The sequence below is a fragment of the Parasteatoda tepidariorum genome, chromosome 12, assembly GCF_982258835.1.
Source record: "Parasteatoda tepidariorum strain Cologne lab strain chromosome 12, Ptep-v5.0, whole genome shotgun sequence".
Classification (NCBI taxonomy): Eukaryota; Metazoa; Arthropoda; class Arachnida; order Araneae; family Theridiidae; genus Parasteatoda; species Parasteatoda tepidariorum.
This window is the reverse complement of record NC_141766.1, coordinates 11,727,247-11,741,063: the sequence shown is the minus strand read 5'-3', so window position 1 is coordinate 11,741,063 and position 13,817 is coordinate 11,727,247. Positions and strand designations below refer to the sequence as shown.

Genomic DNA, 13,817 nt, shown 5'->3' with positions numbered 1-13,817 from the left:
TTTTGTGCTATTACATTTTAAAAAATTATCGTTCCGTATGTTCTGAATTTTGGAAATTTGTACCAGAATCGAAGTATCCTGAATTAAAAAAGGCTGCTTGTCGAATTATTTCAATACTCGGAACAACGTACTTATGTGATTCTTTTTATTCCACTTTAAAATTCGTGAAATCCGAACTCCGATCAGTCTTAACTAACCAGCATCGCAAACAATTATTGAGAAGTACTGTCACTAATTATTCATCAAATTTTAAAGAATTATCAAGAGAAGTAAAATAAATGTGTTTAATTTTAAAATTCAATGCACATATTTTTTTTTACTTTTATTTATATGTTTTCAATAAATATAATTTCTGTAAAAAAAAATTTGATGCCTTTTTTGCATACCTTTTAAATACGTATTTAATTGCAGCTCTCGATAAATTTCAAATTTTGAAAAATGGCTAGACTATCAAGGAGCTTGGCTACCCTTGGCATATAACATATTAAGAATAAATTATGAAATAGATAAATGATACAGAGTTATTCATATCTATCCCAATGTTTATAATGCATTAATATTTCAGGATCAACAAATGTCCGCCTTTGTTACCGGTTTATAAGTCAACCTCATGATTTTCGTAACATTTTAGGGGTTCGAAATGTCGACTTATACACCAATATATAAGGTATATATATTTGTAAACTTGCAAACATTCAAACTATTTTTTTTTTCATTTTTTAAAACTAATTTATATTTTTTAAACTCATTTAAATTATGTATTACTTCTTAAAATATTTCAAAATAACTAATTTTTACTGCAAAATATTTAATATTTTCAATCTTTTTTTTTTTTAAATTTATCTTTAAAATTAAAATAAAATGTGTTTTATTTGCCACCATTAATATCTGCTTCAGGACCATTGTTTTTTAATGTAAGCCTTTAATAATACATAACTCACGGCTGCACTTTAATGTAAGGAAAAAAAATGAACCAGACAAATACAAAGTAAATATAATGTTTTGTTTATTCAATGCCATTATAAAAAACTGGGCATGAAACTTGAAGAAGAAACAGTAAATTAAAAAAATGCTTTATGTGAAACTAATGATTCAATTGAAAGTACAATGATGACAGATAAAAAGTCATAGAATAAATAGCATTCAATTTTGCTTAAAAATGAGCATTAAATATTACTACCACAAAACTAATTGATTACAGAAAAATCTAAATGTTAGTTAAGCCTCTTGTTCCTGAGCTTCAGTTATTAAGAAAAAGGTTTTTTGTTAATTTTTAAATTAAAGCAATTATTTAAAAAAAATTAATTTTTATATTTCTACAAAAAAATAAAAAATTATCAAATTAAACAATTTTTATAAAATAATTGATATTTAAAATTAGCAGGAAATATTTATTTTAAATAAAAATTGTGAAATCATATTTATTTATAAATAATAATTATATTTAAACCCTTTTCAATATTAAGCAACAAGTTTCATAAAAACAAAAAAAATTATAAAATTTTTAAGCAATTAAAACATAAAATATTCCTATACAAAAGTAGTAATTTTTTATAATAAACAACAGTAGCAATTTCTTATTATAATTAAGATATTATTAATTTAAAAAGCTTTAGACATATACTTCATTAAATGTATAAATTAGGATCACAATACTGAGCAGACACCACACACAAATGAGGTTTTCAATGAATAATTTAAATAATTATTGCTATTTACTGGAATATAATGAATAAATTACAATGAAGATGATTATGAATGACTGCATAGTAAGGTTTGAGTGCATAGAAAATCATTTCAAATGATTTTTGATTCAATAAGTTATTATTTATTGCTATCTCAAATAAACTTAGATTTTTTATTTTATCAATATATTGTGTATAATATTAAAATCGAGACAAAAGTGAGAGAAATTCTTCCAAGCAAAGGCAAATTGTTTAAAGCAGAAATTAATAGAACTCTTTTTTCTTTCAATTTGGCGATTTGAATAATATCTAATGTAAGCAGAAAAAAAGTTCAAGAATGAAATGATAAAAAATAATACAATAAATATATAATAGTTTTCTACCAGGCATACAATCATCACACAATCCAAACATACAATAAATCAAATATCAATCAATTATATATATAATAACAGCATAGAGCATTAGGTCAGATTTTAGTTTTTTTTAAATCTAATTTAATAAAAATATAAAAATAAAATATTAAAATAATGAGATCAAAAACTAAAATAATGAAATAGAAACCATGGTGATTTTTCCTTATTTTAAAATCTTGAAATAGTAAATAGGTGAAAAGATTATTTTAAAATTGCTTTCAGATCTAACAGGTACATTATTTTTTCTTGGCTAATTCGGGTTTATTAAACAGCCAGTTTATATTTTGAATAAATATGTTAATTGAAAATAATTTTATCCTCTCCATCAATAATTCATATGTCAACATTTATATACACACCATATACATCTTTGCATTCAAATATTAACACAAATAAAAAACACACATAATACAAATTATATACATTGAATTTTTTTACATATCTTATTAAAATAATTACAAGCACAAAACTGTTCACAAAATTATAAAACACCAATACATGTAATATATAATAAATAAGACAGCCTTGTTAAATGCACTACTTAAAATATAATTCTTTGATAAAATATTTAAAACACTTAAGATTAAAAATAACAGCTAAAAAGCTTTAAAAAATTACTTCTATCAGTCATATTACTGTTGGTCAAAATAAATAAAAACAAGTGCCTCTTACGATGATGAAATAGTTGGATGGGATTCTATACAGAGTTTTATACAAGTAAATAACGCTTACAAACAATACAAAAGTATTCGTCTTTTATAGGTATCACAACTACTTTGTACCAATCTGAGACCGCAAGAATAGCAGTTACTTTATTTCTGAGCAAGAAAAATAGGAGTGACATTTAAGCACTATCTTTCCAGGAACTAAGTTTGATTGATTCAATCCTAATTTAACTTGCTGAATAAATAGAGCAGAGATGGATACTGAAAAGTCTGGAAATTGGAAAACTGAGTTTTTTTATATGTGCATCCTAATATATAAATGACTTAGCTTGTAGGTGTTAACATAAACTAATAAAAAATAAACACACATATAATTATATTTAACTATACAGCTATTCACATTTTCCCTTAAACCTTCACATTTGACAAGGGAAATCAACTGGAAAGACTCATGTTGCAAGCCCTGCACAACACTCGGAGCTCCAGAAAACAGAGTGATGAAGTTCATCAATAGCTCCATTTCCTTTTTTAAATTAAGTACCAAAGTCCTATATACACGTACTAGAATTCGAACTAGTTTTCCAAGAATCAAGCTTACAGGACTCTTTAATTACATCTGTATTTCCTTTACATAAAGTTCCTAAAGATACTAATGCACTTGCTATTCCAAGGCCTGATTGGCCAGCAGGAGTGTATTCCTCTTCCCCTGGAGGTAGTCTAACAATAAGGGACAAAACAGCAGCTTTACCTCCAGAACAAGGTTCAAGTGCAATAGGAGTTGGATGGCACTGTAAAACAAAAATATATTGTTTTATATAATAACAATGAACAATTCTTATCCTGTAAAAATAATCAAATAATAATGACATTAAATTTTAAATATTTACATTTTCATTAGAATATAATTCTTTTCAAATTCAATATAGTGCTTGATTTTGAAACAAACTCTGTTCATATTTTGAACAAAGTTTGTTTCAAAAGATACAAAGATAATACTTTAGTACCAGTGTTGTGTAAAATGATTTGAAAAAAAAATGAAATCTATGATAGCTTTAACTGACTAAGCATTTGAAATGTCTAAAAATGCTTTGTCACTTGCTCTTCCTGCTAAAAAAAAACCTAACCTGGAATTATTCCCATAAATAATAAGAGCGGCGGCCACAGAAATTTCATTAGGGAGGCACATTCATTAAAATAATTTTTTTATCAATTATTATTTTTAATAATTGTCATTTTTTCATAGTTATTATTTAATATAATTAAAATTTAATATTTCAAATAACTATTTTTTTATTCATAAATGTTTCAGATATTTCTAAAACAGATTTTAACAAGTGAAAATCAAAAAATTTTACAAATAATTTTAAATAATTTAATTAAAGCCAGTAACTTAATCTTTGACAAATAATTTATACATTTAACAGCATTTTATTCAGATTTACAAAAAAAGTTCTACAAGATTAGGTTCAAAAAGCAACTTTTAAGACCAGTGTAGGAATTGGAGTAGATTTAATATGACATTTAACAAGCATTATTTCTAATTATTTCAAATAACAAAAATAAGTTAAAAAATATAATATAACTTTTAATTCATTAGACTTCTAGGGAGTACAAGTGCATCCTCTTGACCCTTCCTTGCAGACACCCAGGCTTTTAACTATGCTGTTAGTAGTTGTGTAATTGGTACTTTATTTTTTTCTTCTGACAGATTTTTAAAATTTTAATTTAAAATTTCCTCTTTATTAATATTATTAAACTTGATTTGAAAGCATAAATGTGAATTAAGTAATTTTACAGATAATTTGCCATCAATGCTGATTATCAAGAGTAATTTTATTTTATTAAATGAAATATTCATAATCCCTGTGGCAGAATCGCGGCGACATGGCGACTTTGTCGCAGAACTTTACAGAGTTCTTGCAGAAAGATTTTTCTTTTGAGAAGTAAAAAATTTTGGTTTGTTTTTCATCAGAAATTTCCACGCAAAATTCGAATCGCGCATTTAAATAATCACTTTTTGCAGCCCTCAATTAATGCCGTTATCGTTAATCCATTTTGATTGTATTTTCATCAGTTATTGACATTGATTTTCACGTGGCGTTTAGATGTCCGGATGTATTTCAGGTAGGTGATATGGGAAATTCGAATTGCGCATTTGATCATTTACTTTTTAAGGCAATCATTTTATCAATTTTTTGGGCATTTATTGCTTTTGATGTCCACATTGTTCTTAAAACCCGATATTTTTCATACGGTGTTATTTTCTACAACAATCAAATCTGAAAATGAAACATTGCATTTGATTAACACCCTTCTGAGTAGTCCGATTCACGTGATTTCATCGTCGATCTGTTTTTCGTTTATTACTGCTACAGATTTCATTATATTGAATTATTTTTTTAATGTGATGATTAGCAAAATGCGATAAAGGAAATAATTAGTGCGCCCTCCAACAATATGCGAGAATATTGCCCATAATATTAGAATATTGCCCATAGATATTTTTTTTTTTAAACACAGCGTTTTAATTACCTTTAATTAGTAACATTCATCATTGGTATTATTGAATGTACATTGCAGAAAGATATTAGTGCTAGAGAGTTTTGTCGCAAAAAGCCCGAAAAAATTCTGCCACTGGGTTCATAATGAAAATTTATCTTTTGATTTCAAAGTTGTTTTTAATTTATGTACACATTTTATTTTGGTAGATCAAAAGATAGTTTGCTTAAAAAAAATTTATAAAATAAATCTACCTACCCTAGTGTTCAAATAAACTAAGCCTCCAAATTCAATAACAATAAAAGGTTTTTTAATTTTTTTAATTAATAGGGAGGGTAATCAGATAATTAATTAATAGGGAAGGCTATCATTTTTTATAAAAAGAAAACTTAACTGAGATACAAGTTTTATTGAGGAAATAAAATAAGTAGTAGTTATTGAAATATGGTTAGGATTGAATAATTTATAAATACTACATATTCTTAGTAATTCAGGCTTATAAAATTGGGAACTGCCAAAATAAATGGAACAGAAAAAATAAAACTTAAATGAACATCAGTAATAATGTTGTTGGAGAGTTTTTTTTTCTTCTCTTTTGTACAATGTAATTTATTATAGAGCCACTTAATTTTTTTTTCTTCTTTTAATAATTTAAATAGACTATTAGCAAAATTGTTATTTTGCTGCTGTAACCATCGCTGCCACTCTAAAACAATTTTAAGAGTGAACTTATTTTTTGACCAATTAATACAATCTAACGTTTACCAGAATTTTCAGAAATTTATAACTTAATTTACTCAAAAACGAACAATTCTATGATAATGGAACATATCAAGGATTTGATTATTTTTCTAAAAATTTCTCATTTTATTAATTTACATTTTTACAGCAATTGAGATAAAAATAACAGCAAACTCTATACATCATTTTGCACCAATCACTGAATAATAAACTACTAATTTTCTCATGAAGCTCTTCATATCTCTATTTATTTTTCGCTTCACCATTATTTTTGTCTTTCTCTATTTTTTTTTTTTTTTTTTTTTTTTTAAACAACCTTATTTTAACGTTAATCAGCATTTCAAAACAATGGGGTGAAATGAAAACTGAAGCAATATTTAACACAACAATACTAAACATTTTGTGAAAGCAAGCAGGCACAGAAGCATTGTTTATAGACAATCATTTTTTGCATAACTTTTTACTTAGCTATGTTTTTGAATACTCTTGTGTAATAGAAGTATCAATCCCATTTTTTCATTTCAGTCTGGCATCATTACTTAATCATTTTACAATAATTATGAAAAATAACAATGCTTTCATTGAAATGTACTATATTTTTAACAGAAAATATTTATTAAATTTTTAAGGAAAATAGGACATTTTTATTTAAAAAACAAATGGAAATATTGGTTAATGAAATTTATTCTACTGATTTTTCTCAATACTGATTTCAGTCCCCAGGACTGTAATGTGGTACACTTGGGTAACAACTCTGCTTCAATGCTCACTTTTTAGGAATATTTTTCTAGTATTTATAAAACCTATTACCTCTAATATGTAATTATTTCAAAATTTAACAAAAAAATTTCCAATTTTTTTTCAGGAAAAAAATATTTTTTCATTGGCATACACTACATTTTTATATCGTTTTGACAAAAAATTACCATAAATAACGGTGTTATACAATTTAATGAATGTTCTATGTTTCATAACAAATTTAATATTTAATTAAAAACAATAAGGCTGAATATTATTTAATCTTAGTAATTTCATTAATTAGTCTATTATTTTATTAGCATTAATTTTCTAAAAAAATAAATTACTGGAGAAAAAAACTTAAAAATTTATTATTCAAAATGCATTTATTATTGATTTAAATTACAAGTCATGCAAAACTAAACAGTACATTCAACATTGTATTACTATACATATCTTTTAAACAAATGACAGCCATAATTTGCATTTAAAAATTAACAACAATGTTCCAGTAAAAAAAAATCATAATTCCAACTTTAAATAATAATCTATGCCAAAAAAATAATTTCTAAATAATTAGATTTTCAACATTTTAAACTTTATACAAAATATAAAAGTAAAGAAAATGTATAAATATCGCTTCATTAAGAAATTTCATATAAATAACTAATCACTTAGAGAGATTACTATTATTAAGAGTCAGAAATAAATAACAGAATACTAAATACACATTTAAATAAACTATGATATAATACAAATGTATTTATACTTTCGATTATAGGATATAATAGAACATATATTTTATAATATTTTCCAAACTTGTTGTCAATTCAGATTTTTAAATTTTTGAAATGTTTCTATGATATTCATTTTATTACTGCCAGGTTTATTAGTAGGAGACAATAAAGATTCTTTAAATCTTGAATAAAATTTTAAAATTATTTTTATTAAAACGCTTTGCAACAATCAAAGATCACTTTCAATCTTTAATTAAATTAAATACTTATAATTTAAACAGAATCTTTGTTATCTAAAAGAATTTTAATAAAAATTATATTGAAAACATTTCCTACAACTTTTTCTACTTGTTTGTATGCATAGGTTCTAGATAATATTCCAGAAATAGAAAAATAGTGATTTAAATATTTTGCATACTACATTTTTTTAAATATACATACATATACATACATATTTATATATACATATTTATATATATATATATATATATATATATATATATATATATATATATATATATATATATATATATATATATATACATTAAATATTCTTAGAAAAAAATTTAAAATAAATAAAATAAATTGGTAATGAAAGATTTTAAACAAACCTTTCAGGGGCATTTTAAAAGCAACATGATCTTTAATCCTGAATAATCTCAGTAGAAAAAAAATTTTTTGAAATAAATATTAAACCACAATAAAATATTAAACCACCAAATAATTTCTTCTTTCATATAAAAAAAAAGCATTTAGTAAAAATTATATAAAAATATAAATAAAAATTATGGACGAAATTAAGAATACTTTTTAGAGAGCGAATCTTTAAAGAAAATCATATTTTTCTAGTTTTATTCAGATAAATTCTCCATATGAACCACAGACATGCTATTAAATTTGTAGAGATATAACTGTGAATTTGTTTTTTAAATGAAATATCAATGCAGAGCAATCCTGCTTTCTTTTAATTTTTAAAGCAGGTTCAAAAATTTTGAGACTTAGCAATATATCTGGAGAGCTAAAATTAACTTTCTCCATTCAAATTCTATTTTTAAACATTATTTCTAATAGTGTGTATTAACACAAAAAAAAAACAAATTTCTGAAAATGACAATCAATACGATAAAAAAAATTCTAAAAGTGTTTTTTTTTTCTTTTTTTTAAATGTATTTTGAAGAAAAAATAACAAAAAATACTTTTAGCTAAGATTAATAAAATATATTTCTTACAACAAAAAAAATTTACTAGTAATATTTAAAATTTGCACAGATTATCAAAATATGTACAAATTATACTTCTGAATAAAATAAGTAAAAATTAAAAAGAGTGAAAAATAAAATTTTCAATTTTTTTCTGATTTTTTTCTCATTTCAATTTTATCTATGGTTTTATTCATTTTACATATATTCACATCAAAACTATTGAAGTTGAAGTAACATAGGTATTTCTCACACAATTAAAAATCCTGCTAAAACTAATTCCTAAAAAGCTAACAAAATATTACTTTTAAGACCCCTGCTAAAATACTTTGAAAATCCTGCATAAATGATTCTTCATAATAAAAGCTTTTTGAAATCTATGCAAAAATACTTAAAATTAAAATAATTGAAATTCATACTATTACAAGAAAACATTAATAACAAGGATGTTAGATTATATCTTTTAAAATGCTAGTGCAAAAATACTAATAAGAAATACTATACTTAAATAAGTAATAATAAAAATATTACTGATTTTAAATTTTCATTCTTTTTAATTAACTTTATTCAAAAGGTCTGCACACATAATTAAAATACTTTTCTTTCTAAAACAGTCTAACAAATCATTTAGTAATTATTAGCTGTTATACTGCAATAAGAAATTATTATTTTACGATTTTAAAACAGGAGCATGAGTTAGTTTAGAATTGATATTCTGGACAAACTTTTTTTTCATTAAATAACTAAACCTTTGGTATAACTAATCCTCGAATATCCTTTAATATGTTTGTCCACATTGCATGCATAAGGCATATAATCTACACCTTTGTTTATTTACATGGGTTTAGTTCCATCAAATCAGTAGTCATAATCAATTACTCACAATTATAATGTTTAAAACTGTTAAGCTGCCACATTAAATATGCGAATACAACTATTTTAGGCTGTTGTGAACTATAATTTTTCTTTCATTGGTAGTAAACTAAAGGAGAATTTTTAAAACAGATTTTTAAAGAAAAATTTCTATTTTAAGAAATTTATATTTGTCTGTATGACTTTATATGTATCTGCTCAAATTACTTGTGTTTAGTGGTTCGCAAAATTGTCTTGATTCTAATTTATTCTATTTATATATCTGTTTAATACATTATCTTTGCTACCAATAAGAAAAAAAATTTCTGTAACTACAGAGAATCTGTAGAACTTTAGAGTGTTTCATCTTCTTTTGTTTCACTCTTACAAATTTATTGTAAAAAAAAATTTTAAAAATATATAGCTAGGACAAAGAATCCAATGCCTTAAAAGCATGTTATTTAAAATTTGAGCCATCTTGACATTAAACACCAATCATTCTATAACCAATATTTATTTTAAATATTTTGCTCCTACTCTGAGATACACAATTTCAAAATTTAACATAATTATTTATTTCAACTAGCAAATACTACTGAGTAATAAAGACTTTGTCAATAGCAGTTACAATTACTTATCTTTAAATGTAATGAGAATGCAGAACACACTTTTTGTTATTAATTTATTTATAAATTGTGTAGTGAACAACTTTATACAATAATCCATATAAAATTCAAATAAATCACAGTAAAAAACAATTATATAAAATTTTATAAAGAAAATTACCTTTTTACGGATTATTACCTTCTTTCGGCGATCCTCGCTCCCAGTGTGAGCTGATATGATGACAAGTTGAGCATCTAATTCTACTGCAACACCAGCAAATGGCCTACTAGCCATTTGTTCCATTTCAACAAACAATCTCTAAGTAGTACAAATAAGATATCTTAAAATTTTCTTCAATTAATAAGATAAAAATGAAATTTCAAGATAAATTCAAAGATAAAAATAAAATTTTACTTCAGTCATTGAAAAATAGTACAGAACTTACAACAAATTTCTTTGGAGGAAATCAAATGTAATTTATGAGTAAAAAGCTCTCCTTTTGAGATAAATCATTGTTTTTTAGTAGTTACACAAGTTAGTTGCTAACTAAAACCAAATGTTTATGAGTCTTGAAAAGTGTATAATAACAAACAAAAAAATTATATTTCATTTTTCCTCTGTTCTTACTATGTTAGAAAGTTATAACTGACAATTGTTTTGTGTACAAAAGATACAGATTTTAAAGGCATAGAAATAACTATAAAGGTTGGTTATTTTTATTTCAATAAAATTTTTTCAATTAATACATCTAAAATGTATGTCATATCTATACATTCTATATTATTTCAAATAAAATAATTCATCTTAACAATAACAGTTATTGAGCAGTATGTACTTATTTGAAATGGAAAACATTAATAGGTTAAAGGATAGATTGTAGTACTAAATATTTCCATTTTTATTCTTAATACTCGTAATATATATAGGTAGCAATTTAGTTAAACTTTGTATTAGATGATTTGGTGGAACAGTAGATTATTATCAGTTATTAGAAGTTATTATTATGATATCCTTATTATGCATCTTTAATACTAATTTATATTTCAGGAAAAAATTATACATTTCATTGATTAGCCAGATTATAATTTTAAAAAATTAAATCACACATTAAAAACTATTTAACATAAAAAAAAAAGTTAATTTTCACTAAATTTTATTAAGAAATTCATAGTAACATTAAATAAATTTCATTTCAATAAGAAAATAATCTTCATTGTAATAGGTGATGCAAAAGTTTGCACAGCTTTTAGCAAAATATATTGCATAATCATTTAGTGCACTTTTAAGTTAAATATAATTTTGATGCAAATCATCGATATTTGATTTTTAATAAATTATATTCTGAGACAATTTAAAAGTTAAAATAGATGGTCAACTTTAGACAAATATGAGCCAAAATAATAATAATAATAATCTACCAGTAAACAAGTAAAAAAATTATTTAATTTAAAGTTAAATGAATCTTGTCGAAATACATTTTTGCATATCAACATAAAATATAAATCGAAAAAAACGATAAATTTCATAAAAATTACGACTACCTGAAAAAATTATATAATAGAATTAAATATCAGTTTATTCAAGAATTATAAATTACAGCTAAAAAAAAAAACAAATACAAAGTTTCCTGTCACATTTTCATTTAAAACTTATAATTGACTTGAATTAGAACATTTGCATTAGAACTAATATAATTGCTTACACTATAATAAAATATATACTGAATTTAACAGGACTGCTCCATCTAGAAAACTATGTGCTTAAGTAACAAATGAAAATAATTATGTTGCTTAAGGATAGATATTTCATTTAAGTTCATAAGGGTGATAAAAATTAAAATAATAATTTAATGCTTGACAAATAGTTTGTTTAACAGTCAAAACAACTACTTCAAATGAAACAAATAAGTATTTTCTATTATTATAAATCTTATGATAAATTTCAAACAAATTAAAATAGTGCATTGTTGTGGCTAAATAGAATTGTTTACATTTAACGTTTTATAAGGCCTTGGGAAGTATACTGCTCATCAAATTTATTAATGTTTAAGTGTGGAAACTATTTTCCCACCTATGATTTGCGTGGCCATCTGTTGATAACTTCAGAAAACAGAAAAAAATACCAATAAAAAGGGTTTGATTACATAAATGTAGTTAACAACTAAGGGTAGAGGCATGTCAAGGTTAAGAGCTAAATAAATTCTTTTTCTTAAATCAATCATAATCCTAAAATATTATAACATAACATTACTAAAATAAATGATCCTATAGAAGGTAAATTTAAATGTTTGCATGTTCACATAAAATTATTACATTTATTTAAAAAGACGAAATAATAGAATAACTTACTTGTCTTCTTCTATAAAGATCATATTTTTGTTTTATTTTCCACATTACAGCAGCCATTATCAAAAGGGATAAAAAACAACTGAAAAAAAAATAAAAGTTAGGACAAACTGATCCTGCATTTAAACACAAATAATAAAATACTTACTTAAAAAAATACTAAATATAGCAACATTGACAAATACTTGGCAAAAATCAATGGAGATGCATTGCATTAAATTATATGGCCCTTTATTAATACTTAAAAAAAAATTTAAAACTTTATTCTCATTTAAAATGAAAAAAAAAACTAATTTTTGATTATGAGGGAAAAAAAGTAATACTGGAATAAAGTAATACTGGTTGAGGAAAATAAAAACTAAATGGTTCACTATAACAACTGACACTAAGGTAAAAAGTTATATTTTGTAGGTCAATTCAAAATATATCTAGAGTAAGTAAGTAAACTTTTTTTAATTGAAAATTTCTGCAAATAAGTTTTATAAAAATATTCATTTAAAATTTCAGTTAATTTTCAACATATCTTTTATAGTTCAAAATAAAAATATCAGCTACAAATGGCATTTATTTTTCAACATTCATCACGAGGGCAAATTTAGTTTTTCCTTCACAAATGAATTTATTTAAATGTGGAGATATTGCAAAAGAGCAGGAATCAACAAGAGTGCTGGCTGCAAGCTTAAAGATTTATTTTTCAAAATGGCCATATTTCACAACTATATAACAGTATAAACTGAGTCTAACAAAAAATTATTTGAATAAAAAGATCACACCTAAAAATTTTGGGACATTTGTTTTTTGAAGAAAGCTATTTTTACAAGCATGATTTTTACACTCAAAATATAATGATATCTTAATAATAAAACTAGAGCAAATTACAAGTTTCTTTAATGTAATCTGTTTCTGTTTTTACATGGTAAAACACTTTTTTCTAGCTTTTGATTGAGCAAACAAACTGATGCATGAATTGTGAGAATCGGATCAATTCAATACTGGAATTTAAATTTTATGTTTAAAATGACAGATAAAATATCTGTAAATGATTAAATTTAAACAAACAAAAATTAAAATTTCTGCCACAATGTATTTTCATAGCATTTCTCAGAATAGCAGGCTGATGCAGAGTAAGAAACAAAACTACAGAAAGTAAAATCTATTTTACTAATTTATAATTAATAAAACACTGAAATACGTTATTTGCTCAGATAGCTTTTGGAGTTGCAAATAATGACCTATCTATTCTTTAAGAAATGAATACTTTTATTTCCTTCGATGTGAAACAGTATTGTTAATATGTAAGAATAATAGAAAAAGTGTTTCAATTTATGCTAATT

At 23.8% G+C, this 13,817-nt stretch overlaps 1 protein-coding gene across 3 annotated transcripts in view; it reads right to left on the bottom strand.

Annotated features, from left to right (window-relative positions):
• Positions 1-984: 984 nt before the first annotated feature.
• dsd (attractin-like protein dsd) overlaps positions 985-13,817 on the bottom strand; it is a 102,355-nt gene continuing 89,522 nt past the window's right edge. For 2 of the 3 annotated variants that reach the window (XM_043040918.3, XM_016049407.4), the window contains exons 22-24: positions 12,487-12,565; positions 10,319-10,456; positions 985-3,554 (exon numbers count right to left, since the gene is read on the bottom strand). In XM_043040918.3, coding sequence (XP_042896852.3) covers positions 3,315-3,554; positions 10,319-10,456; positions 12,487-12,565 — 457 coding nt within the window. In that variant the 3' untranslated portion in view covers positions 985-3,314. The remainder of the gene's footprint in view (positions 3,555-10,318; positions 10,457-12,486; positions 12,566-13,817) is intronic. The other variant, XM_016049408.4, reaches the window with a different exon arrangement.